The 26,185-nt window shown below is 37.1% G+C and overlaps 1 protein-coding gene and 1 long non-coding RNA gene across 3 annotated transcripts in view; one reads left to right on the top strand and one right to left on the bottom strand.

The window, feature by feature from the left end:
- Window positions 1–5,663, bottom strand: part of LOC148223712 (uncharacterized) — a 70,753-nt gene extending 65,090 nt beyond the window's left edge. For both annotated transcript variants that reach the window (XR_015804027.1, XR_015804028.1), the window contains exon 1: window positions 5,530–5,663. This is a non-coding gene — a long non-coding RNA (uncharacterized LOC148223712). The remainder of the gene's footprint in view (window positions 1–5,529) is intronic.
- On the top strand, window positions 1,335–24,451 carry SLC13A1 (solute carrier family 13 member 1). The gene is made up of 15 exons (XM_014877739.2): window positions 1,335–1,433; window positions 3,245–3,373; window positions 4,127–4,263; window positions 8,078–8,265; window positions 8,847–8,904; window positions 8,990–9,056; window positions 9,532–9,695; window positions 12,263–12,382; window positions 13,563–13,661; window positions 13,751–13,852; window positions 19,656–19,759; window positions 20,680–20,789; window positions 21,436–21,597; window positions 23,814–23,951; window positions 24,052–24,451. The coding sequence occupies exons 1-15, from the start codon at window positions 1,335–1,337 to the stop codon at window positions 24,193–24,195; spliced, it is 1,821 nt and encodes a 606-aa protein (XP_014733225.1). The 3' UTR covers window positions 24,196–24,451.
- Window positions 24,452–26,185: the final 1,734 nt, after the last annotated feature.

Raw genomic sequence — 26,185 nt, 5'->3', positions numbered from 1 at the left:
CTCAGTCTCATCTCCCTAAGCTGTATCAAAGCTGTTTTCCCAATTCCCCAGTAACAAGGCTATTATTTCATTATACTTTCTCCAGTTTATTTCCCACCTTTGGGTTTTCAGTCAATTGCTTTCTGACAGTTAGATATGAGATACTGCTTTCCCATAGTCAAAGTCCCACCTTCCCGAAACCAGGAATGTGCACTCAACACTGACAATCTGATCACTTGCTTTGGCTGCACCTTGACACATGGGATTCTTATAATCAAAAGGTTATATGGATAGCAAAAATCTACCTTTATTACCTGTCCTTTGGACAGTTCTAATGGCAGCTCAAACAAACACTGCTCCATCTGTCTCCTCTTCTGATATTCTGCTTCACATAAGATCATGAGCACAAAACAATGTGTTCTTCCCCCTTTTAATCTTCACCCACAGATAGTGTAGAATCTTCTTTCCTATCTTTTCCTGTTCTTTATTTGATGCTGTTTTGTTGTATTACAAAGACAGTACCAGGTTTTCTTTTTATTGAAAAAGAGGAAAATTCAGGCCAAAGGATTTATTTATTTTTTTACTTTTGTCTCAAAAAGTCTCCTACTCTTAGACTTCCGCAAAACTTTATGTGATGTACATTAAAAAAAGACTTATCCTTTTTCTGCATGAGAAGAAAAAAATGAGCTCTTCTCTGCCTGGCAAAACAAAAAATATGTCCCTGTTTTTCTCATATACTTTCGATTCTAGACATAAAAGCAACAGAAAGCTGAGGCCGGAAGGGACTTCTGCAAGTCGTCTAGTCCAGCCTTTTACTGAAAGCAGAACAAAGTTCAGGTCAGGTTGCTCAGGATCTTGTCCTATGAAGTTTTGAATATCTCCACAGATGGAGAAGATGATGAAGAATTTTTAATCCTGTCCAATAAAATTATCTTTCTTATGATTTCACATAAATGCCCCAATTGGTCTTGAACATATATTCCATGTATGTTATATGTTTTGACTTCCTATGAAAGTCAACAGTGACTGGGAGAGCACCTGAAGTTTTTATTTTTCCAGCTGTCTAAAACCTGTTGTAATTACATAAACTTGTTATGAGGAAGGGCAGGGAGAGAAAGTCCTGAGAGGGCTGACATCTAGCCTTGGTTTAAGGCGAACACTTATCTTATCAACCTACTGTTAATAAACTCACTAAAACAATAAAGACCCAGATTTAATTTTAACTTGCTTTACTGGCCTGCTTTAGCAATGGCTAAAGGTGATAGCTTGGAAAAATATTAATCAGAGTCAGCTATTTAAGGTCAGACCTCTTTTTGGCAGTTTCTTCAGGGAAGTTCATCTAACAGCCATCAACCATGAAGATTCTTAGTTACCTCCTGGCTTACCGAAGGTTCCTGCTTATTGTCCTCACCCCACTGCTTTTACTTCCACTTCCACTTATCATCAAAACCAAAGTAAGTGACCTGCTTGGAGAGAGAATTATTTTGCACCTGTATGTAAAGACTGAGATTTTCAGACCTTTTCAGATTAACAGAATCAGAGATATTTTGAGTTGGAAGATATCTTAAATGAATGATGTTTGCATTGTGATTATTTTTTTGTCAACTCAGTGTATTTTCACAGAAATATAGAGAAGACAGGTTCAACGTAAAATTCTGTACTGGATGCATGAAGCTCTGAATCCCATACTTGTTTTCTAACAACATCTGGACTACATTGAAAATATTATTCTCATTACTTTTTGGACTCTTGTAAACAGCTCTGTATGATTGACAATGGAGATGAATTGTCAGGAAAAGAGATGCAACTATTTTTTGTTAAATGAAGGATTTTAGGTTCATCATATTTTGTGTTGTCTGATAGAAAATTATTGAAATCAGCAATCTGACAAATTCCCTCTGAGTCCTAAGTAGAGCAAAATCTATGACAGGACATCATAGTTTTATTTTACTTGAAATAAATTCCCTCATTCACTAACTTTCACAACAACTCCAAGCTGATGAAACAGCTATCTGAAAATGTTATTAGTGACTCTATTTGGTACAGCTCTGATGCCAGCAGAATGAAATTGAATTCTGTGACGTGTTATCATGTGTGCATTATACATAGAATGTATGAAAATATATGAAAATTTGGTTCAGAAGTCCTTGCGTCACAGTTCGATGGTGGCTATAGAGCAATGTGCTTCGCACTCTCACTTCACAGTTCCAATATTTCAGTTTCCTTTCTGTGAGGAAAGTTACGGGAAACTTGATGTGGTAGGACTTAAATGAGATGAACATTTCCCAGGTGAATGGATATTTTCAAGTTGTCTCATACATAACAAAAATTTCTTCCCTAAAATAAATGATAGCCACAGCTGACTGACTTAGGTTTAATATTGTTTTCCAGTCAAAGGTTCCAAGAGACACATTAAGCAGTTTCTTTCCCAGTACAAACCATCTCTGCTGCTGTTGAGTAATTTCATACCGTAACCAGGGGCACTGAGAGCTCCAGCCATTTTCCTTAAAAGCAGAAATATAAATTTAAAAATACACAAAAGAGATTTCTAATACTTTGTAAGAAACTAGGTTTATTTCACCTCATTATATTTTTGGGGGGCTGCATTTTACAGCACTGAACATTATTCTCTTGGGCTGGGAGAAAAAAAGATAAAAAAATGAAAAAAGATAAAAAGAAAAGAAGAAAAAACTCCTAGTTTTAAGGAGTTGAAACAAAAGATACTTGCTAAAATTACAAGCCTTAAAAACAACAGCTGTGTTTTTTGTCAGTCTTGCATGATACTTTTTTTGTTAGATGACATCCTTGCCTTACTGCTACTGATGACAAAACTTCAGGAGAGAAGAAATTTGACCAAATATTTACTGTGAATTCTCCTGGAGTCTTAAAGGTTTGCTTACAGAGGCAGAATACTTTTGATTTATAGGAATTCATAGCCTGAGAATGTTCCAGAATGACCTAGTTAATTAGTTGTCCTTGAAGAAATAGGCAGCTGACTTTTTTCCCCACCTTTCCTGAATGATAGAATTTAAAGAATTTTATTATCTCTTAGAAAAAACTCTCTACACCTATTTTACAGACTGTGTTTCATATCTTAGCAGGATTGTCGATAGCACACAATAACTACCCTAAATACAGGTCCTTTGACTCATACTTTTTCCAGGTGTGGGTAATGTCTCTAGTGAAGGAGCTGTATTTTTTGAACTGTGATTTTTTTTCCCTGGGTGATCAACTCAGGTTTTTATCGGTGCCTTTTGTATTTTAGGAAGCAGAATGTGCATACACATTGTTTGTAGTTGCCATCTTTTGGCTCACAGAAGCTTTGCCACTGGCTGTTTCAGCTTTGCTCCCTGCCTTTATGTTCCCGTTGTTTGGTATAATGACATCTAAGGAGGTAACCTTTATTTCTCTCTCTTTTATACTGTGCATATCAGGAATCAAAACTCCAAAGAATGAAACACATAATGTTGAAACGTGTCAGGCAAATCCATGGATTTGCTAAGTGCCAATAACAATAGTTCTGCCTCAAGACTTGCTTACAGGCTTTGTCTTCGGGATTTGTTCACATTTCTTTAATAACTTCATTAATAATTTCTTCTAGACAGTGGCTCAGTGTTTAGATGCCAGTTGATGGGAAAATGCTAGATAGTTATGAAATATCCTTAATATTACAGAGGCAAAATGTCACAATAATGACCCCATGTGCAAACTGATGAGTATATACCTTTGTGCCAAAGACATACAATCACAGCTAATTATAATCTAAGTCTATGCTTAAAGTTATTATTTTTCCTGTTGGCTAGATAAAAATGTAACAAAAACAACATTTAATTGCTGATTTAGTATGTTTGTGAGATGTGACTGATGATTTTAGGTTATTCTATCCTAAGCTTTATTTTTTATTTTGTTTTAAACATATGCACTTTAGTGCATTTATTCTTGAATCATTTGGTTAAATGAAATTATCAGTTCCAAAGAACTTAACAGTTTAATTTTAGCAAAAAAAGTCTATTTTTTAATTTCATAATATAATCTTTATTAATTTTTTCATTAAAGTGATATTACCAAATGCTAAAAGAAATTCACCGTTTAATTTTTAAAAATAGTTTCTTTTCCTTTTTTCCTTTTTTAAAAAATTTTGTTTCAGGTAGCATCTGCTTATTTTAAAGACTTTCATCTGCTGCTGATTGGAGTAATTTGTTTGGCAACATCAATAGAAAAATGGAATCTTCACAAAAGAGTGGCTTTAAAAATGGTGATGCTGGTGGGTGTCAACCCTGCATGGTATGTGCTAAACAATGTCTTGAAGGACAATAATACTTGTGGAAAGTTATGTTTTCCAGAAATAATTGCTTACTGCTTTTTGTACAGTAGAAATCCAGCCTTTCTTTTCTACTCAAACAAAGTAGATATTTAAATTTATATTAATGGTTTGTAGGTGACACTTTAATATTCTGCTGAAATCCTAATTGAAAATTCCCTGCATGATTCATAATAAGGATTCTTCTGAACAAAAAGTATGATTAGTTTGTGAATAATATAAGTCCTGTTTCTGGATGGTCTTTGGGACATTCCCACTCAATGCCTACAGCATAAAATCTATTCTATGCTGAAATTTTTTATTTCAATAGTGTTTTCAAAATTCTGGACATTCCCAAAAATACAAAGAGAGTTCAAATACACAGTGAGGGGGAAAAAATCATAAAACTAAGCAGGTGGTAGGGAAGGAAAAACACATTAACACAATGTCTTTACTTAAGGTGTTTTCCTTTGTCTATACATGAAAAAAATCAAAGGATAGGCACTTCTTCAGCTGTATGACGTGATAAGGGAAAAGAAATCACACTCTCTGCTTATTCAACGTATTCTCAACATATATCTTAGGAAGTGAAAAATTTTTCTTTGCTTGTTTTACAAACTTACAGAAAAGGTTTAGGCTGACATAAGCATCTGTCAGTGTACCAGTAAGGCTGCACATAAGATCTACAGAGCAAGTTTAGCTTCTCAGAATACACCATGCTCATGACTGCTTGCCAGGAAGCAGAAGGGAATCAAATGGTCAGAAAACCAGAAACCCCAGGTCAAAAAAATGATACTCTTAAGTGATTTAACTAATAACACTTCTTAGGAATGCTGGATTATTTCTATTCCTCAGTAATTTGACTGACCTAATTTCAAATATAATGTGTATTTTGATAGCTGGTAGCTTTATGTTTGGAAAAAAAAATCTCTTTATAGTCTGTTCTACTGTGTCCCATTATCTTAAGCTGTATTCTTGTGCTATGCAGGTTTAGTTATTTCGGCTTCTCTTTAGAACACTCCTAAATTCTCATCTTTTAGCTGAAATGTTGAAAGGGAGAACACAAGTGGTTGCTGTGCTGTGCTAAACTGAACACTGCTGGGGAAATTGCTGTGAACAGTCAAACCTGAAGCCAGCATCTGAAGATATCTAAAGCAATTCCACAGAGTTGTAACCCTGAGGAAGCATCCTTCATATCTATCACATTTCTTGATAATGAAAAAGGGATGATGAGATTATGATCTACCCACCTCTCAGCATCTGCTGCTCACGATCTGTGCCCACGGCAGGCACGGTGCTGCTCTCTGCATGCTCCCTGCTCAGCTGCTGGCAGCAGACCCCGGGCAGCTGTGCACACTGCAGCCTCACCCGGCTCCAGGCAGAGATACCACTGCACCACACCTCTGCATTTGAGGTCATAAAGGGTGCAGAAGTGAAAGCAAAATAGCAAGAGACTTCTGGATTCTGCATTATATATTATTCTGGAGAAACTGATGTGTATCAGAAATATGTGGCCAGCAGGACCAGGATGGGTATGGTCTCCCAGTAGTCGACACTGGTGAAGCTGCACCTCAAATCCAGTGTTCATTTCTGGGCCCCTCACTACAAGAAAGACATTGAGGTGCTGGGGAAAGTCCAGAGAAGGGCAATGAAGCTGGTGAAGGGTCTGAAGCACGAGTTTTATGAAGAGCAGCTGAAGGAGCTGGGGCTGTTTAATCTGGAGAAAAAGTGTCGCAGGGATGACCTTATCACTGTCTACCACTCCCTGAAAGGAGGCTGTAGCCAAGGGAAGGTCAGCACCTTCTCCCAGGTGAAAAGTGAAAGAAGAAATGGCTTCAAGTTGGGCCAGAGGAGGATTAGATTGGATAATAGGAAAAATTTCTTCATTGAGTGGTTGGTCAGGCATTGGAATTGGATGCCAACAAAAGTGATTGAGTCATCAGCCCTGGAGGTATTTGAAGATGTGTAGATGTGGCACTTAAGAACATAGAGACTTGACAGTGTTATGTTTATGGTTGGACTTGATGATTTCAAGGGTTTTTCGCAGCCCAGATTATTCTATGATCCTGTAAAGGTTTTCTGTCATTTGAGCTATGCAGTAAAGTCTGCACACTAGCAGTGAAAGGTAATATGTCTATGCAACCTGCAAGGACTAAAAAGAGTAATGAAATACCAATTCTGCACTACAAAGCAAAGAGTGACTTTATAGTTGGATATAATTAAATAATTATCCCAGATTCCATGCATAATATTTTTTTAACAAGAGCACAGAGAAAATAATGCAGAAAAACTGGGGTTGAACAGGATAGGATATATTTTTTATTTTGCAATCACTTTTATAGTCCCTCAGTAGGGCCCCCCTCATTGTACCAAAACGTCACCTGACCATCAATCCATCTAATGCTGGAAATCTATTATGAATAATTTTGAAATGCATTAGTGAAGTTTTAATTTGTTTTTATTTTTAAATCCCCTTTCAAGTTCTATTAAAATGGCATTTTTCTACAATGTGAAAATTCATACTCAGTGTGTTTATTCTGACCTGTATTTTCTGCATAAGAAACACAATCCTTCTTCAACTTCTGTCTGAGGACCTAATCAAAAACTGCCTAAATTAATGGGTTTTACATTACTGATGACAATTTGTGTTGGGTCAGATCTGTAACTTGCTGGTCTACAGATCATTTCGTCACTGTGCAATTAAAAGTGCAGAGGGAAAGACAAGGTTCCCCTACTGAGAAAAAATCCAGTTTGAAATGTTGTTGCTATTAGCTGAAATGAAAGGCTAGGAGAGACATTTTGATGGTATTTTCACATCATCAAATAATGTTTACATAACTTTTATATAATTTCTATATTGACTTCATGTGCTAAGTAAAACTGACATTTTTTGTGAAGCTTCTGATTAAGGCTGGGCAAAGAACTTTACAAATTGCACAGATGTCTTCTGAGAGAAAGGGTGCAGCACCACCATCCCTCCACTAAGTTCTCTTGCTGTGATGATGTATGGCAGGTGTTTAATGTCAGTGACAGCACCTTGGAGCAGGGAGTCAAGAGGACCGTTCACATTTCCAACTCCAAGAAATGCATTAAAACAACATTGTGACCTGTATTCTAAATTTACAATCCAACCTCACCAGACATGAAGTGGAATGTCTGATTTTTCAGTCATTGATGCAATTCAGTGTATTGCATTACTATTTGTAGTAAACTTAGAGAAAGTTGAGCCAAGACCAGATTAAGGAATTGTAATGATCTTCCTCTTGCCATTTAATATTGAAGATGACATTTATTGAAGCCCAAATAATGCCTACATTTGTCTTGGTGCTCTGAATAAGAACTAAGTTTTGTACCACTTACTGAATTTTTAATATTTCTTCCTACAACAACTGAACTGGTTTATCTAGAGGACTTAACAGTCTAAGTGATAACTCCATGGTTTTGACCTAGACTGTACAATATGAGGTTAATAACATCACCAGTGTAGACATTTTAACTCTCATTTGAATTTGTGATGTGCATGGTACTCTTTCTTCAAAGATGGTTCAAATACAGTATAATTCCATAAATAAATATTATTGCTTCTACTTCATGTTATAGCATATTTAAACCTCTAGAATACGATAATTTCAGTATCTTAGATTGAGACAATTTTAATTTAAAAATGTTCTCAGAATTACAAGCTTTAAATTTTCAGTGTTTCAACATTTCTGTTGACAAGCTTCTCTATTTATATTAAATAGACTGATGATAGGAGGTGTTCTTGTAGCAGTCACAGACTCTTCTCTCCTGTTCCAGGCTTACGCTGGGTTTCATGGTTAGCTGTGCTTTCTTGTCGATGTGGCTCAGCAATACCTCTGCTGCTGCCATGGTGATGCCAATTGTAGAAGCTGTAGCTCAGCAGATCATCAGAGCTGAAGCAGAAGCTGATGAGCTGGAGTTGTCCTGCTCTAATGGCTCCATCAACCCAGCACTGGAGCTGGACGGTAGGCACTGCAGTTCTGCCTTTGCCACCCTCACTTGGCAGTAAGGAACACAGCAAGTAAAATTACATGGCCAGAGAAGTACTGGCATCATCACGTGCTTCACTGTGGGGCTTCTCTTGGATTACTGTGTGTGAGCTCTCTCATGATCACAAAGATTAATTAAAACTGAACAGGTGGCATTTGGATAGGAGGAAGGGAGAAGGGAAGGGCTAGCTTATCAGCCTCTCTGCTCAGCCTCATAAGATGACTGGAAAGAAATATGACTCCAGGCTATAGATACACTATTCTTAAATGTTAGCACAAGAAAGGAACTCTTTAAGCTATAGGGTATTGTTGGAAGAACAACTGAATCTAAACTGATTACCTACATGGTTGGATTGTAAATTAGAAATATTTCTCCTCATTAGAATATTCAGATTCCAAGGAACAGGAGTCATGCAGGAATAGGGCATAATTCAGCTGTTTCTGAGATTGGTGCTTGCAAATGTATTGATGGGATGATATGAAGTGAGTGCATACTGAGGAGCCTTTCCAGTTTTACTCCCTTAATGCTTTTCTGTCTTTGCATCACTGTCTTACAGAAAATATAGGAGAATATGAAAACCCAGATTGGAAAGAGAAAGAAAAACAAGTTAATGGGTAATTGTTATTAATTTAGTAAATTCCGTTCTAAGAATTCATCTAAATAGATTGTTCCTTACAATACATGCCTTTGTTTTTCCAGATGTAGCAACAATGTGGGTAGTACTGTTTGCACAGTTGAAAAGGAAAATGAAAAAGGAAATGAACAGGTATTAAAGTGTCTATTTATTATTCAGTGATACTTTTAACCTGAATTTCACTTCTACTGTCACATCTAAAATGAAGCTGGTTACATATGAATAAGAAATACACCTGTAGTCAAGCACATGTACACACTTTGCTTGTATAGCTATTTCCTTACTGATTTTGTCCTCCCATTTTACACAAGTTAAAGCAAACTCACCAGAGAACAAACTCTATATATCAAGTGTGTGTATATGTATCAACATATTAAGAGGCAGTTCTGTAAAGACTAGGACAGATCAGGGAAAGGACTTCAGGATTTGACTCTGCCTCCTTTTCCTTTACATGAATTATTGCATTACCAGTGTAACTGCAAACCAAACCACACTGCAGCCAACTATATTGCCAGTAAATCTGGCTCTTCTGTGATATCCTGAAGTTCTACTTTTGTGTCTGATGATGAGCCCTTCTTATACATTAATTGGTGTATATACTTTTAAGCAGAACCTACCACCTGCTGAAGCAGAGAGAAAAAGCAGAAAGGACAAGTACAGTGGGATTTTCAAAGTGATGTGCTTATGTGTGGCTTATTCTGCTACCATTGGAGGACTGACCACAATCACAGGAACATCGACTAATCTGATTTTTTCTGAGCACTTCAATTCGTAAGAGACTATATTATATTATTTGTATTCTTCTTAGTCCAGAATTTTAAATTTCTTTCTTGAGCCCTCACATGGCTCCCCTAAAACACATTAGCAACCTTGCCCTTTGATTTGATATTATTTGATTCTATTGCTTTTCTTAATTGTTTGTTAAGGAGATAAAAAAAAATTGCATGCTTGTATTTGCCTTACACAGGGAAAGTCTATAAGTGATCTGCTGACACATGCAACAAGATTGTTTGGTTAAGTATTACTTTCCTATTTGGGTAGCTGCTTGGAAAATGATAGATTTTTCTGAGAAGGAAAGCAATACTGAGCATGAATAGAACAGGCACTATCTAAAGATATGTCATTAATTTCTAAGATGCAGGAAATAAGTTCAGTCTGCTTAGCAAAGAACATCAGGAGAATTTCAAGAAGCTAAACCCTGTTGAAATGAGAAATCTGGGTCCATTAATTAACAAAAAAGCAAATTATTTCAAAGCAGTGTGAAACTTTGCATTCAATGGAACAATGCTTTAAGGTTTTCCAAAGCATTTTTAATATTAATTTTCTATTTAAGTAGAACTGCTTTGAAAAGAAAATTGGCAGATTTCATTCCAAATCCCTTGAAATCCAATAGTTCTTGCTGATAATGTTTTTTCTTCTGCAAATTACCATTGTCAGAAATAGTCTTATTCCAATTTTGAAATAAAACAAAATAAAGCAAAATCCTTTTTTGCCCTCCGTCCACTGCTTTGTATTGCACATGACAAAATTTTTGAAGACCAGTATTTGATAGCATTTATAGTGTTTGCCTGCAAAGAGTTTACTGCTATTGACATTAAATCACTGTAGAAAATGGATTGTTAAAATCAAGCACACTTGTTCATTTTCCAGAGGAAATAGGTCTAGAAAATAAATCAGTGTGTCCTGTCTATCCTTGCTTCAGGCAAGACCTGTAGTGGATAATCCAACAATGGCAGATAATCTGACTGGAACTATGTAATAGATTGTTTTAAAAGAACATTTAAACTGATTGTCCATTCTACCTGAAAAATATTTACTCTGGAGATGAAGAACACCTGACTTCAGTATTCAGATTACTAGAAATACTTACACAAATCTTCATCTCTGTACAAACTTATTGTAGAATCTGTCCACAATAAACTAACATTTTGTAATGGAATTGATTCTTTAGTATAAAGTTTTTAAGAGCTTGTTTTGTTGCTCAATAAGAAATTATCACACATATTTCAGAAAATATCATAAACACTTTAGCAAGTAATGAAATGTTAGATCATTACTATGCTGATGTCTGTTCTTTCTTTTCTTGGTATTTTTAAGTTCAAAAAATGATGTGGCATAGCCATGTAATCAATAAATCATGTAACAGCACAATGCTTTATATGTTCTGTATTGTTACATTGAGAGTTTTGTTGTCCCATCATTACATACAGTTGCAACTTAGAGCATCACCCCAAAAAAAGGGCAGGGGTTTAGGTTTGGTCTCTGCTAGCACTTTATTTGCAATATATATAAGCATCACAGTAAATATAGACCAAACGTAAAATTTGCACAATACTTGAGAGAGCATTTATAATAAGCACTTAGAGCTTCAAAACTCTATGGAATCATCAAAATTATTTTCCTTCTAATAAGACCTGAAATACAAAGGAATGGCTAGTAATCGGAAACCGTCATTAGGATGTCCTCTGTCTGGATATTTTTCTTTTCTTCCATCTGTTTTTTGCATCAAGAAGGAAAGCTGCTCAAGGAGACTTGAATTTTGTCACTTCTAGCATTAAGAGCTCTCTCAGGAGAGCTGGATGAGCTCAAAGAAAGAGTAACTTCTGTTCACAACATAAATTGGAAAACAGACTGTTTTTACTCTTTTTGCCTATCTAGCATCAAACAAATTCAACAGTCAAGCAATTTCTTTCAGTGAACTTAAGCCCTTCCCCTTTTCTTAAATGCACATGGAAGGGTGATCTGTACTTGAATGACCCACGTTACAAAAAGTAGATTGAGACAGCCTTAAAGAGACAAGGTGAGTGGAGAGGTCATCCACCTGGCCAATGAACATTTATGGAAATTAGTAATAATAATTTTGATTTTAACCCGTTTGAATCACTGACAGAAGTCTAAACGATAGAAGTTTCAGTGGTGCTTCCACTGTTGTCTTTTACAGTCATTGGAGCTTTTTCATTTGAGTATATTTGCTTGTGCTAAAGTCTTATCTCAAAAATTCCTTTCTTTCAAGTTCTCTTTTTTCATAGTCCTAACAGCCCTTAGGCTGTGCATGGCCCTCCCTTGCTTACTGAACTCACTTTAGACACACCTCAGTCAGTGTCAGATTCCCCAGATCTGTTGCTGATTCATTGCTCAAATAACCGGCAATGACCAGGAACAGGATGGGAGGGTGAGGCAAGAGGATACCGCAAACCACCTCATGCTGAAGTCTGCTGCTAGCCAGAAACACTCTCCCACAGTAGTGCGTTTTGGCAATTCTCACAAGTCTTAATTTCTTTGCAAAGTTGAATTAAACTTTTTTTTTCTTTTTTTTTCTTTTTTTTTTTTACTTCCAGACGTTACCCAAATTGCCAGTGCATCAATTTTGGATCCTGGTTTATCCTTTCGATCCCCATTGCAGTTACTATTCTGCTGCTCTCCTGGGTCTGGCTCCAGTGGCTTTTCCTTGGGTTTGAGTAAGTGAATGGTATAATCAATGAAACTAAAGATTATTGATATAAAAGATAATTGTACCAGAAGTAAATATTGCATCTTAGTTTAATAGGTTCAATAGGAAGACAATACAGCAACAGTAATTTTTTTACCTTAATTCGTATGGCTCAGTCTCCAGATGGAACAAGAATTTTCTAAAATAAGGATCCTGGGCTATTCAGCCCAGTGTGAAAAGTCCATACCACAAATGGGTGTACTCACTCCTTTATAACATACACACATCATCATTAATCAGTGCATATGTGCAAGACAGAAGAATACTGAAATAATATACTTCTTTTTGACTGGAAGAGTCATAGGAATATACCATTTATTGGAGTGAGGCATTGGTTTGAATACTTGAACAATGTCTGTTATAAACTGGATGACTGTACTTGTGAATTTGAGGTAAGAAACTTCTGCTTTTCCTAAATTTGTATGTGGTGGTATGGTATCTGCTTCTCCACAAAACTTGGTCTTTTATGGTTTTGGAGAGGACCTCTTTGAGGATGATTCTTCAAAGTCTTTTTCTCCATGAGTTCACTAATATCTGGAGAGACATGTGGGACATGAATCTTCCAAAATTACATGGCTACTTATGGTGCAAGATATGAAAAGTGGGACTAGTTTTAAGCAAACAGAATCATCCTATGCTTACCACTCTGTATGTGAACATTTATAGTTTATCTTTCTTGATTGTTTTGATAATGTTCTTTTTAATATTGTATAAGAGTTTTATCCAAGAATGAAAACCTTGCTTATAGCAAATACTCTGCTGATCAATATGTAAACTACTCATGTGATAAAAACCTTTTCATTCAAAAACAAATTAGAGCGAAGCCATAGATCTAAAGAGACTCATTAAAGAGAGTTATATATTTGATTCTTTCGATTAGTTCACATGATTAAAGTTTCATTCTTCCTGGCCAAATGACCTGGTCAATAACAGGACACATTCTGTTGCAACTTCTGTCAGTCTCCCACTGGGCATTGTCAATTAATTCCAATATGCTCAGTTTGGTGTGTGATAACTAAATGGGAGATACTGCATTATAAAGTGACAATTTTACATTTGTTAAGTGATATTGGTAACTGGAAAGGCTGGACACTTTTTTCTGTGTATATTATTAACTCATCATTCAATATTGCTGTTTTACATTCCAGTTTTAAAAACATGTTCAAGTGTGGCAAGAAGAAAACAGCTAGAGAAGAGGCCTCATCACAGGTGATTCAGGAGGAGTACAAGAAACTTGGACCTATTAGGTATTTCAAACTATAAATCTGCAAACAAGAGCAGGTAAATCCAAGTGTCAATTCAGGAAAATTTATAATTCATTCTACTTCTGCTATAGCTACCCAGAAACTGTTACACTTGTCCTGTTCATTCTAATGACCCTCCTGTGGTTCACCAGAGATCCTGGCTTCATCCCAGGATGGTCTTCACTTTTCCCAAAGTAAGTGATCTCTTTTGATAAACCAACAAGAACTGTACTGTGCCTTAACTACATACCTTCCTTTCTTAACAATTTTCAAAAATTAAAATACTTTCAATATTTCAGAAATATGCCAGGCCAAACTTGTTGCAAACCTTTGTAGTGTATACAGAAGATAAAATCCAGCAAGTTCACATATGCATGTGAACAGTAGCTGAAATATGTTAAACCTGTTATAGAATAAAATAAAGTGCCTCCTAATAGGGATTATTAGTAGATTTTAGGCTTAATATGGTGAGGGGGAATGCATAACAATTGATGCCACAGTACCCCACTTCCTCATCAAATGTGAAATTTATAGAATAAATCTGGCTGGAATTTTTTTCAACTGCTGCCCCTAGTGACAGCACACTTACATGCATACAGGCCAAAATCCCCTGTTTTGACAACTGAAATGATATAAATATATATATATAAATATAAATTACTGTCCATTCATACATAACTCCCTTAATGTCATAGCTCAACTAAACACCAAAAAGTCAAGAAATATTGTAATTTTTTTGCCTTCTGCTGCAACCCCTCCTGGATCACCTAGATTTCTTTCCCTAAGTAATCAGTCAGTCATACAGGATCTTATATTACTTTGATATCTCCTTTTCTCTTGCTGTAATTATATCATTTCAGTTCTGTTTTTCTGTCATAAAGTTTCAAGTTTTGCTCTGGAGTGGTGAGAAGTAGTTTCAGGATTGAGACAAGTAGTAGTGCTGTTTAGGTCCTTAGGGACTTAACATTTATTTCTGGCTATCCCAAAGGCCAGTTCTGGACTAGGAGGGTAATTTTCCATTTTGTTTCTCTGTGCGTTTGTGCTAAATTACATGTGAGCACACACACATCATGCTTTCCCTCTTTAAATATATTTCCACCACTTACACACCTTCCCAGTGTTCTTCCAGAAAGTCTGGGAGGGGATGTCACAAGGAATAATTGTAACACTGAAGACTTAAAGTGTAACAGAAAATTATTTTGTGCAAAAAATACCATTAAAAAGTGTATTAAAAACTAAGATTGTTTTTAAATTATTTACTTTTAATAGTCAGAAAAATTTGAAAAATAACATTTGTTTTTACCTTATAACAACAGCAGAGCTGATGATCACTGCCTGTTATGAAACACTATACTCTTGAAAGGGTTTTGGAGTAGTGACCTAATTAAGCAATCAGCTAGCTAATCAATCAGGCTGGGTTGGCTTCTCTTCCTGTTTCCTATTAACACTCAGTGCTCACCCAGCATTGTTTAAAGAGTTACATATTGAACTGAAAAACAAGCACTGTAAACAACCTTTCAAATACGGGACTTATGGTTGAAATTATTTTTTTCCATCCAGAGAGCTACATATTCCTATTTGAAGCTGGTTAGCACTGTCTGAGGATTTTGTTCATTGGTAGAGGAAAACAGAACATTCTCAAAAAATGAGCAGGGTTACAGGTTCTGCACAGGGATGTTACTTTGTAGAGGCCCTCTAATGTTGTCCTTGGAAGGAACTATAAGCATGTGTCATATCACATTAGGCCGAATTATGTTGTAGTTTGAGTAAGGTAACCTGAAGAGAAACAAAGCTTTCCTCACGCACTTCAAGAGGAGAAAAAGCATTTCTTACTATTTATGCCCTGACTATTTCGAGATAGCTTTAATTTATTAATCAAGTATATTAACAGGCATAAAAACAGGTTAATACTTTCTGAGCAACAAAAACTTCTCAGTGAAAGTACACGAGTGGGGAATAGGGTCAGCCCAGGTACAGCTGTGAGCAAGGCATATACCTAGAAATAAAACCCAAACCAAATAAGAGCAACAGCAAAGAAATGGGAAAAACCCCTCAGACCTTAGGAATTGTATTTCTGTCGCTGTGATGTCCAAGAGGCTTGTAGCAGTGTACTGAACTCTGGATTACATCTCTTACACGCTTCTTCCCTAAGGCCTCTGCACATAAAATTGCTCAGTGTTTTGGATTTAAGTACAGAGATAGGGATGTGCACAACTTCCTTAAGTTTATGGTACAGGAAACAACTATAAGGAAATATTCTCTACCGTTAAAGAAATCTGATAGCACTTGCTTTTCACAGGGTTTTATCCCACAGTCTCAAGAAGACCTAAGGGAAGTTCTGCCACCTGAAAAGAGCTTTTATCTTATGAAAAGCCACAATTTCACTCCTAAACTAGTGAGTGGGTCCTATTAGGTGAGAATTACACCACCTTCAGGGTCTTAAACCAGAAAGGGCTGTCTGATCCTTTATTCTAGCACGCTGAAGATCATAGGGGTTACACTGTTCTGTGTGTTAAACCAAATAGGATTTTTTTTTATTCGAACCAATATTTCCAAAAAGAAACCAGGCTTGATGTTAAGGTGGCAAACCCAAGGTTCCTCAGATTTTGCAATTTGCTAATTTCCTTGATAGTCATGTTTGTCATGTCAAACTAAAAAAGACTAACATACTGCTTTCAGTCTGAATCTTCCAGCTATCTGTTTTTTTTCTTTCTCTGTTGGATTTAAAACTCTTCTGTGCTTTAAAAGTATAGATATCTTGTGAGTATATCACCTTACAAGATTTGCTTGACAAACTAAATTAAATGCTTAAATCTTTGTTTCAAGCAAAATTTCCCATCACTCTCACCATCCATGTTCATGTTCTCAGACCCTTAGCTCATCCTCACATTACTGAATACCTCTTTAATATGCAAACACTGATAATTTTGAAATCCCAGAAGAAATACTGCTATTTAAGTATCTTACTGTCATACTTTTTAAGAGCTATTTTTTGTACTGTCAGAAAATTTTTAATCCACATTTCTGCTGTAGCAGTATTGAGTAGAGCCCATTATTTCCAGCTTTATCAGATGCCTTTCAAAAATACATTACCTCTACCAGTTAATTTTTCTTAAGAAAAATTTGCATATTTATTAAATACTAATCCTTCCCTCTTTCACTGTCCTGCCCGTTACCTCCTTCTGTGAGCAGACGGCAGGATGTTTTAATAAATATTGTATAACACGACAGAGAGCAGCACAGGGTAAAAATGCCTGTTTCCTCCCCATCTGTTGACAGCACAGATCACACATCATTTCTGCTACAGCAGTTTCCTTCTATGTCCTGGTCTGACTTCAGGCTGTAGGATATTAGCTTCAATTAGAGAAGCTCCAGGTTGGCCTTTGGTCTTTGGGTTTATGAGCCTCATAAGAAACAGAAAGTTCAACACTGAGCTGCAGCTGATTACAGTTGATGTAGGCAAGGTGGGCTTCCCTCACTCTTCCTCAGATTATTGCCTGAAGGTACTGTATTTTTTTCTGCATGATTTATTGCCGTTTTTACTTTTAATACAAGACCGCTATGTATTTTTTGTCCACAGCCATGTTCTCTACAATGATCTCATTGTGAGATCTCCTGAATCAAGTTTTTTTGCTTCCTTATAGCACAGTCAGATTTGCAGTCTTATAAATAGGTAGATGTCGTATATGCAGTTGTATTACAACTTGGATAAATAGGCTTTTTAAAACATTTATCTCATAATTTGATAATGATTGAAAAGCTTCTGTTTGGAATGGCATCCTGTGTGTGTCTTCATAATACTTTGACTGATGGTAGGATGTGGTGTGCATCCTGAGCAGGCTTTTGGAGAATGGTATTTTGCGTCAGAAATACTAAGTTTGTGAGCAAAAAGTTGCACTCCCTAATTCAACTAGAGTAAGTGCAAAGTCCTGCACATGGGGAGGAACAATCCCTGCAGGAAGGGGGCTGCAGGGTCACCTTGACAATGTTTAAAACTACATGGGAGGGAGCAAAGAGGAAAGAGTCAGGCTCTTCTTAATGGAGTTCAGTGACAGGATGAGAGACAATGGGCACAAAATTAACCTTATAGGATCCCTCCTAAACATCAGGAAATTATTTTTACCTGTGATGGTGACCCAGAGAGGTTTTGGATTTTCCATCCTTGGAGGTATTAAAAAAGTATCTGACCATAGTCCTGGGCAGCTGGCTCTGAGCGACTCTGCCTGAGAAGAGGGGGTTGCACCAGACAAGCTCCTGAGGTCCCTTTCAAACTCAACCATTCTATGAAAATGGAGCAGCCTAGAGGAAACTGACAGCATGGATTGTTCCTGTATCTAGATCTTGCTTTCCTTCAAAACTTCTAGCAAGTCTTAAAAGAATGTAGGATAGGATCCAAGAGGAAGAGATTTTGGATTTCTAGACCTGGTGCATCTGGTCCTAGGCTAAAGATGATCTACAGGCAGAACCTCCTGCCTTAAGAAACTATAAAAATACAGTAACTTTTTTTCAAAATGTATTTTCTATGCAGGCAGACACTAGGAAGCAGGAGGCAGAAAATATTAGAAAATCACTTCAACTTCTATGACATCTTCTTTTTTTGACAGTGTTAGCTAAAATTATGCTGGGTTTGGTCTAAGTCAGCTATACATATTAAGGGTTTTTTTTAATTTCACCTAACAAAGCAAAGGGATACATCAGATTAGGTATTTGTAGCATATAACTGAGAGAAATTTTTTTTCAGTGAAAAGCTCTGGTTCAGTACAAAACATTAAGCTGCTGGGAAGATCTGAGGGGAAGTTATTATTGGACCTACTGTAGCTGAATATTTAGAAAGCATATGGTCTGAAGCTGAGAAAACAAATATATTGGTGCATTGGTTCAGAAAATCTTACAGAACAACTTGCAGAAAATAGAAAAAAATAACAAGGTTAAGAAAATGTTTTCTTAGTTTTCTTCAGTAAAATTTCTCATTTTAATGACCATCTTGACTGAAATAAGACTGAGATATGTCACCAGCTAACATAGCGTAACAGGCTTGGATGTGTTAAAATGGCCTTACAGCTCAGCTTTGTACCTTGCCTGATCTTGGGGCTACTCCTTACAAGTTAGAAGGATATTGAAGCAGTTTAAGAAACAGTAGTGCAAACATTTCTTAGGCACTGGAAATTACCAAATCAAACATGACCCTTGTGACTGTGACCCTAGTAATAACATCCATAGGAGGATGATAATGAAGTTCTGCTGCCTTTCCTGAGCTACAAAAGCATTGCCATTTGAGGGTATGCACTGTGCTTTTTAAGGCCTCTTTAACTGAATCTATTGCTGAGCATATTAAAATTATTAAATTTATCATTATACTGTGAAAACTATTTAAGCATCAGCTACTCCTTAATATCCCACTCCATCAGCTTATTTCTTTGTGGCAAAATAACACATACTTACTCAAGATGTTTACTTACGAATTTATAAGGCCTGAAGCAAAAATTTCTATAGATGTGAGGAGATGACCTTGATTGTCTGCCAAGTGCCCACTCAGGCACTTCCTCACTGCCTCTCCTCAACAGGACAGGGGACAAAATAAGGTCAAAAGCTTGTGGGTCAGGATAAAGACAGGGATAACTGATTGCTTATCAGTTACCATTATGGGCAGACTTGATATGGGAAAAATTAATTTAACTGCAAATTAAAAATAGAGTTGGATGGTGAGAAACAAAGACAAAAACTAAAACACTTTCCCCCACCGTCTTTTTTCTGGGCTCAACCGGGCTCCTTCATTCCTTACTCCTCTACCTCTTTCCACCACACCTAGTGGCACAAGGTATGTGGAATAGAGGGTTATAATCAGTCCAGAGCAGACTGTGAACTTTTCTGCTACTCTATCCTCTTCCTCTCTCCTCCCCTCATTCTCCTGACTATATATATATATATATATATATATATATATATATATATATGACTATATTTATGTGATTTTTTTTCTTCTTAATTTATCCTTAGGTATAAAAGCTATATTACGGATTCAACAGCTGCCTTAGTGATAGGCCTCCTCTTCTTTATTATTCCAGCAAAAACATTATCTAGGACATCGAATGGAAGAAACAGTTGAGTATATTTTCATGTTGGTTTTACTACAATAATGTATCTAAGATGCTACTGCAAATGTTACTTGTCGCACTGGTTAGAGGAATGTTGTTAAATTATAATGCCTTAATGATATTAGACATTGAGACATTAAATTGTAGTGTCTTAATAGAGAGTATAAAGCACTGGGGTGTAAAGCATCCCTGGCCTGGCAGTCAGCACCAACAATTATACAGTGCGAGCAGCAGGAGCCAGTGCTGTGCAGGAAGCTGCTACCTGCAGCCCATGGACACCAGTGGAAGCCACCTTCCCATTAACTGCAATGGGCTTTGAAATGGGACTGAATGGGGTAGGGTTAGGCTTATGTTTTGAAAATGTTACTGCTTGATTAGGGTACCTTATACTGACTGTACATTAATTCATTATTATGTAATTTTTGCTCTGCAAAATGGAATTTTTGTTTAAAGTACACCTCTGGCTTGTCCCCTTTATGCATTCAGTTGTGCTGCTGAAGACAGTGGGATCTAGGGTTTCACAGAGAATGCAAGGTCAGAACCTAAATGAGTCTATGTGAAACAGCTTTTGCTCAGCAATCTCTCTGAATAGCACAGTTTTACTGAGTAAATTAAACTCATTGATATCCTACAGCTGTCTTCCACAGGAGGGAAGGAGGGGAAAGGGGCCAGTGCTCCACTGGCAGAAATCATCGCAGCTCTGAAGTCTCCCAGCCGTGGCAGTTTTCCCCAGTTAAAGATCTGTCCCAGGAAGTGCAGGCTGTTTCTGTCAGAGACTTTGTTCATGTTCTAATGATGAGGGTTTTGTCTTTGAAATTTTCCTAAGTACTTCCTCAGGGAGATTATTTCAAGAGCTTGTCAATATGTTTTATATGTTTTTAAATGTTGGTTGGAGGGCTATATATATATTTTTTTTTTCTCTCTAGCTGTTTTTGGTTACATTCCACTGATTACTTGGAAGGAATTTCAGTCATGCATGCCCTGGGAAATAGCTGTTCTTGTAGGTGGCGGTTTTGCACTGGCAGACGGCTGCGAGGTAATACAATTTATAGAAGAATACTGAACAAATAACGTGACCCAATCAGGAGCAATTCAGACATGCAGTGAATTCACACTTATTATCTTGTTTTAGCAAGTTATTCTGTAGCAATATTGAACAGGATAAATGTGACGAATATCCAAGGTGTTCAGAAAACAGGTTTAGAGAAAGAGAAGTTTCCTATGTCTTCCAAGACTATGCACAATGATGACTGCTGTTTCTTATCTAATTTAAATCTGATGGGGGCAGAAGTTGTGAAGACACACTGTTTCCAGAGCCTTAGAGTTACTGTCACTGAGATAATTCCCATGTGGAGCCTGATGGCTACTGCAGAAAAATCAAGCATTGGACCTAGATTCTGGTTATGAAGCCTAATATAATCGTATTACCATTTTCTGATTAAGACTCCTCTAATCATCTCAGAGATGCAAATATAAATGGAATATACTTTGCATGATCTCCTATATGGCACCACTGAATTAGAAAAATGGTCTTAACATATGGTAGAAATATGGAAAATATTTCAGATTGTTTTCTTTTACTAGATATTACACAATATAAAAAGTCCTGTTATATGCGATTTTTAAAATTTTCCTTTCAGTGACTTGCTAAACATAATCATGTTCTCATGTTCCTTATGCAGGTTTCAAAACTTTCTGAGTGGGTAGCAAGTAAATTGACCCCTCTAGGATCATTACCCTTGTGGCTGATTATCCTGATATCCTGCCTTATTGTCACTTCAGTAACAGAAGTAGCCAGCAATCCAGCTACTATCACAATCTTTTTGCCCATACTATCTCCTTTGGTGAGTATAACAAGCTTATTTTTAATCAGAATCTACTCTATCATCCATGTAGTAATGCAGCTGCTCAAAGAAGCAGTTTTAAAAGTCTCAATAAAGTATTTCATGCAGTTTTTTTGCTGTCCTTTATTGTGCATTGGATTCTTGGTTGCTTTAGGTGTTTCTAACAAGAGATGCTGAAAAATTAGTAAATTCGATAAAAGTCCATTTCATGATTTAAACCTGGAAGGCAATCAAGCCACAGGCAGCTGCTCACTCACTTGTGCACCAGCGGGGTCCTGGACAGAATTAGAACAGGAAAAGCTAGAAAACTCATGGGTTCAGAGGAAGACAATCCAATAGGGAAAGCCCCATGTGTAAGAAAAGCAAAACAAGGGATTAATTTACAGCTTTCCCTGGGCAGGCTGCTGTTCAGCCATCTCCAGGAGAGCAGGGCTCCATCACACGTAACAGTTACTTGAGGTAAGAAATGCACCCGCTCCAAACTCCCTGCTTTATATTGTGAGCATGATGCCGTATAGTATGGAATATCCCTTGGTCAGATGGGGTCACCAGTCCTAGCTGTGTCTCCTGCAATTCCACTCCAGCTTCCTTATCAGTGTGGCAGTGACAAAAATAGAAAAGGCCTTTGTTCTGTGTTTTTTGGTCTGGCCTTTTGTCTCTGCTCAGCCATAAGAAAAACATCCCTATATTGTCAACACTGTGTTCAGCACAAATCCAAAACAGTGAAGAAAACTACCTCAGAAAAATCCAGTACAGGTCGACATGTGAAAATTGATGCTGTCATTGCTATTTGTGAATATTTGAAGCTCTTGAAAGGACAGTACTCATAGGGCTTCTTCAGGACTGCATCTTCAGCAAAAATGGTTAACACTGCAGGTTGGCACAAAAAGAAAAGAGGGCTAATAGATCTGCTTTGTATGTAATTCTAATTTCTCCTGTTCTTAGATCAACTCTGTTCTTTCTTCTCATTATCTTTATCAAAACATTCGATTCTTTCTTCTTCAGAACTTCCCGATTGTCTTCTAGTCTGTAGCTTTTCCTCTTGGCCAGCCTTGAAACACATTAATTCCTTTTCTCTTTCTTTCAACAAAATGTTACTCTTTTCACAGAATTACAGAATAATTTAGGTTGGAAAACATTTGTGAGATCATCACATCCAACATTTGACTGATAACCACTTTGCCAAAAACCATGACACTAAGTGCTCTGTCCAATTCTTTTTTGGACACTTCACAGATGATGACTCCACCACCTCCACGGGCAGTCCATTCCAATGTTTAACAACCCTTCCACTAAAGAAATTCTTCCTGATGTCCAACCTGAACCTCTCTTGGTGCAGCTTGAGGCCATTTCCTCTTGTCCTATCGCTAGTTGCCTGGGAGAAGAGACTGACCCCCACCACCCTCCTTTCAGGTAGTTGTAGAGAGTGATAAGGTCTGCCCTGAGCCTCCTTTCCTCAGTCCCTTCAGCTGCTCCACATAAGGACTTGTGCTCCCAACCCTTCCCCAACTCCATTGCCCTGCTCTGGATACACTCCAGCCCCTCAATGTCTTTCTTGGAGTGAGGGGCCCAAAACTGGACAAAGCACTCAAATTGTGGCCACAACAGTGCTGAGTACAGGGGAACAAACACAGCCCTGGTCCTGCTGAACACACAATTGCTGATACTGGTTGGGATGGTTTTGGCCTTCTTGGCCACCTGAGCACAGACACTGGATCATGTTCAGCTGCTGTCAACCAGTACAACCAGGTCCCTTTTCCACCTGGCATCTTTGCAGCCTGAGTGCCCCCAGCCTGTCTGCTGCCTGCCATTGTTGTGACCCTAGGACAGGACCAAGCATTCGGTCTTGTTGAACCTTATCCATCCAGCCTGTCCAGATCCCTCCATAGAGCCTTCCTACTCTCTAGCAGATCAACACTCCCACCTAACATAGTGTCATTCACATCTTAACTGAGGGTACATGCAATCGCTTCATCTGGATCATCAATAATGTACTACATACAAATTCAGCTTTATCATCCTTCTTGCAGTATTTTTGCTTTTCGTGCCTCTGAAATGTTTTTAAAAAATGAGTTACCAAAAAAGGTGATGTCTCATTGTTTAAACAGGCAGTTCCATTCACATTTCACTTGTGTTAATATAAGAAGTTTGTATTTCTGTATTTAATTTGGCAAATGCATCCCTTGACAACTGTACTCTGTTTCCTTTTTTGATAGGCTGAAGCCATTCATGTGAACCCACTTTTCATTTTGATACCTGCTACCTTGTGTACTTCCTTTGCATTCCTGCTTCCTGTAGCAAACCCAGCCAATGCCATTGTGTTTTCATATGGTCATTTAACTATTATGGACATGGTGAGTTTTAGGCAAAAGTCCTAAAGGGGATTTTTGACATTTAAAATTTTTTCTTCAGTATCTTGATGTATGTTTCTGCTTTCTTTTTTCTCTTCTTTAGGTGAAAGCTGGCTTGGGCATTAACATCATCGGAGTTGCTGTAGTTATGCTTGCAATTATGACATGGATAGTGCCTATATTTGATCTCTATACTTACCCAAGTTGGGCACCCAACATTCCATCTACAAATGGCACAGGGTTGTAAAAAAAAACAACTTTTTTTTCTCACATGTGGTGAGTTACTTAAAATACTTTCAGTCACCACAATGATAAATGCTGTATTTCACAGTCCCAGAGACTGATGATCCAGTCTGAGAGTCTAATCAGGAAGAGTGCTAGACTTTCTAAAGATCATAGTTAGATCAGGTTTCTAATCTAGTTCAGCTAGTCTGAATTTTTATATCTTCATGTTATGAAGGAAAAAAATAAATATGCATAGCCATTATCACTGGCAATTTGCCCCCATTCTCAGGGTAGTAGAATAATGAAATTTAGATTGTATTATTTCAAATAGAAATCCTTGTTATTACTTATTTGGGGGTTGTCAGAGAGTATGCTGGTTTTCTGTTTTCTAGATTCAAGCTCTGTTTGAAAAAACAAAAGATCAGGGAGGGGAATGTCTTGAACCCATACCTTACAGACCAGTCAAAAATGCACAAAAAATGGAGAAGACTGGCATGATCACTTACACAGCACTTTATCTATTAAGCACCTTGTAACTTGGAAGCCTACATCCTCCCAGGACCTCACTAAAATATGTTGTTGCTCTTGTAAAAAAAAAATCTATTTCTCTGGATAGACATATGTTGATAGATCCGAGTTGATCTGTACAAATGGATACTAAATTATCATCATACCTCTCTGCCAAAAGTAGATATATCCCCTTGAGGAATGAAACTAGAAGAAAGTGTTGAAGATTTAACAGTCAATCTGTCAATCAAGTGCATCTTTACCAGGAGGCTCATGATATTTGCAGGACAGGTGGCAGTTTAAGGTTACTAGACTGTATTAATATTGTAATGTTTTAAACACAAAACAGTGCAATGAGGTTAGAATGTAAGTTGGACTTCAAAGATATATTCAAATAATGATGTTCTATTGGTTGTTATACATTTTTCACTGTAAAGACTATAGCCTTACCTGGTGTGAAGATCTGTGATAATTTGTAAAGAGAATGGAATTAGTAGTCTGAATGAAAGCTGCATGAATTTAGATTGGATCATGCCTTGGGACATCTGTATGATACTTGTAAACATCAATCTGTCTTTTAAAGATAGTGTCCATTTTTCTTAACAACAACAACAACAGCCAAAAAACTGCTTTTTGTTTTTGATTAAGGGTTTACATTTATTTTTGGTAATGCATATTTAGAGATGTCAGTCATGACTTCTATAATGCCAGAATGCAGTGTGTAACATCGTTGCATATAGTTTGTTTCCTGTAGCGATTAGTTGTGGGTTCAGCTGCAGAAAAGAAGCACTTTTTCTTAATGAATGGTTCTGTGTAAGTATTGAAGTAAGTATTGGTGCATGACACCATGCTTTTAAGCCTGATTGAGGCTGCTATCACATTTTTTTTTATACAGTGGCATAATAGGGCTATAACCATCACTGGGGCAACCAGGAGCTGCCATTATACAAATAATGTTTAACGATCCCTTCCTGCAATGATTATCATTACAGATATACAACACTTGGCTAAATGAAGTCAGGTACCAGAGGGAAATGCTGATACAACTAACTAATCCAAGATACAAATCCTGGATTACATCATATGGCATTTTCCCAGAAGCATGTGCAGTGCAGGAGCTCGTAGCTTGTTCGGGCCTTTGGTCATGCAGGCATAGGGAGGAAGACCAGAAAAGAGAGGTCTTACTTTAAGATATCACCTTCCAGTTTTGTCAGTAATTTCCCAATTGTTCAAGAGCAATGGAAAAGGAAGATCATAGTATTTCAAGTGGAAAGGATCTCAGAAGCATCCAGTCTTGCTCAAAGCAAGGTTATTACTCAGTTCATACCAGATTGCTCAGGGGTTTGTCTAGTCATCTTGAAACTCCAATATGAAACCAAACATGCACAATTTCCCTGACTAATGTTCTCCAGTGCTTTACTGTCCTTGTGGTAAAATATTTTATCTTTAAAGAAATGAGCAAACATATTCATTTTAGGTTAATGGACTCATTATTCTCCCTTTTA

This window comes from Sturnus vulgaris, chromosome 5, assembly GCF_052056855.1.
Source record: "Sturnus vulgaris isolate bStuVul1 chromosome 5, bStuVul1.hap1, whole genome shotgun sequence".
In the NCBI taxonomy this organism is placed as follows: Eukaryota; Metazoa; Chordata; class Aves; order Passeriformes; family Sturnidae; genus Sturnus; species Sturnus vulgaris.
The sequence above is the reverse complement of the archived record's forward strand: the minus strand, read 5'-3'. Positions and strand labels throughout refer to the sequence as shown.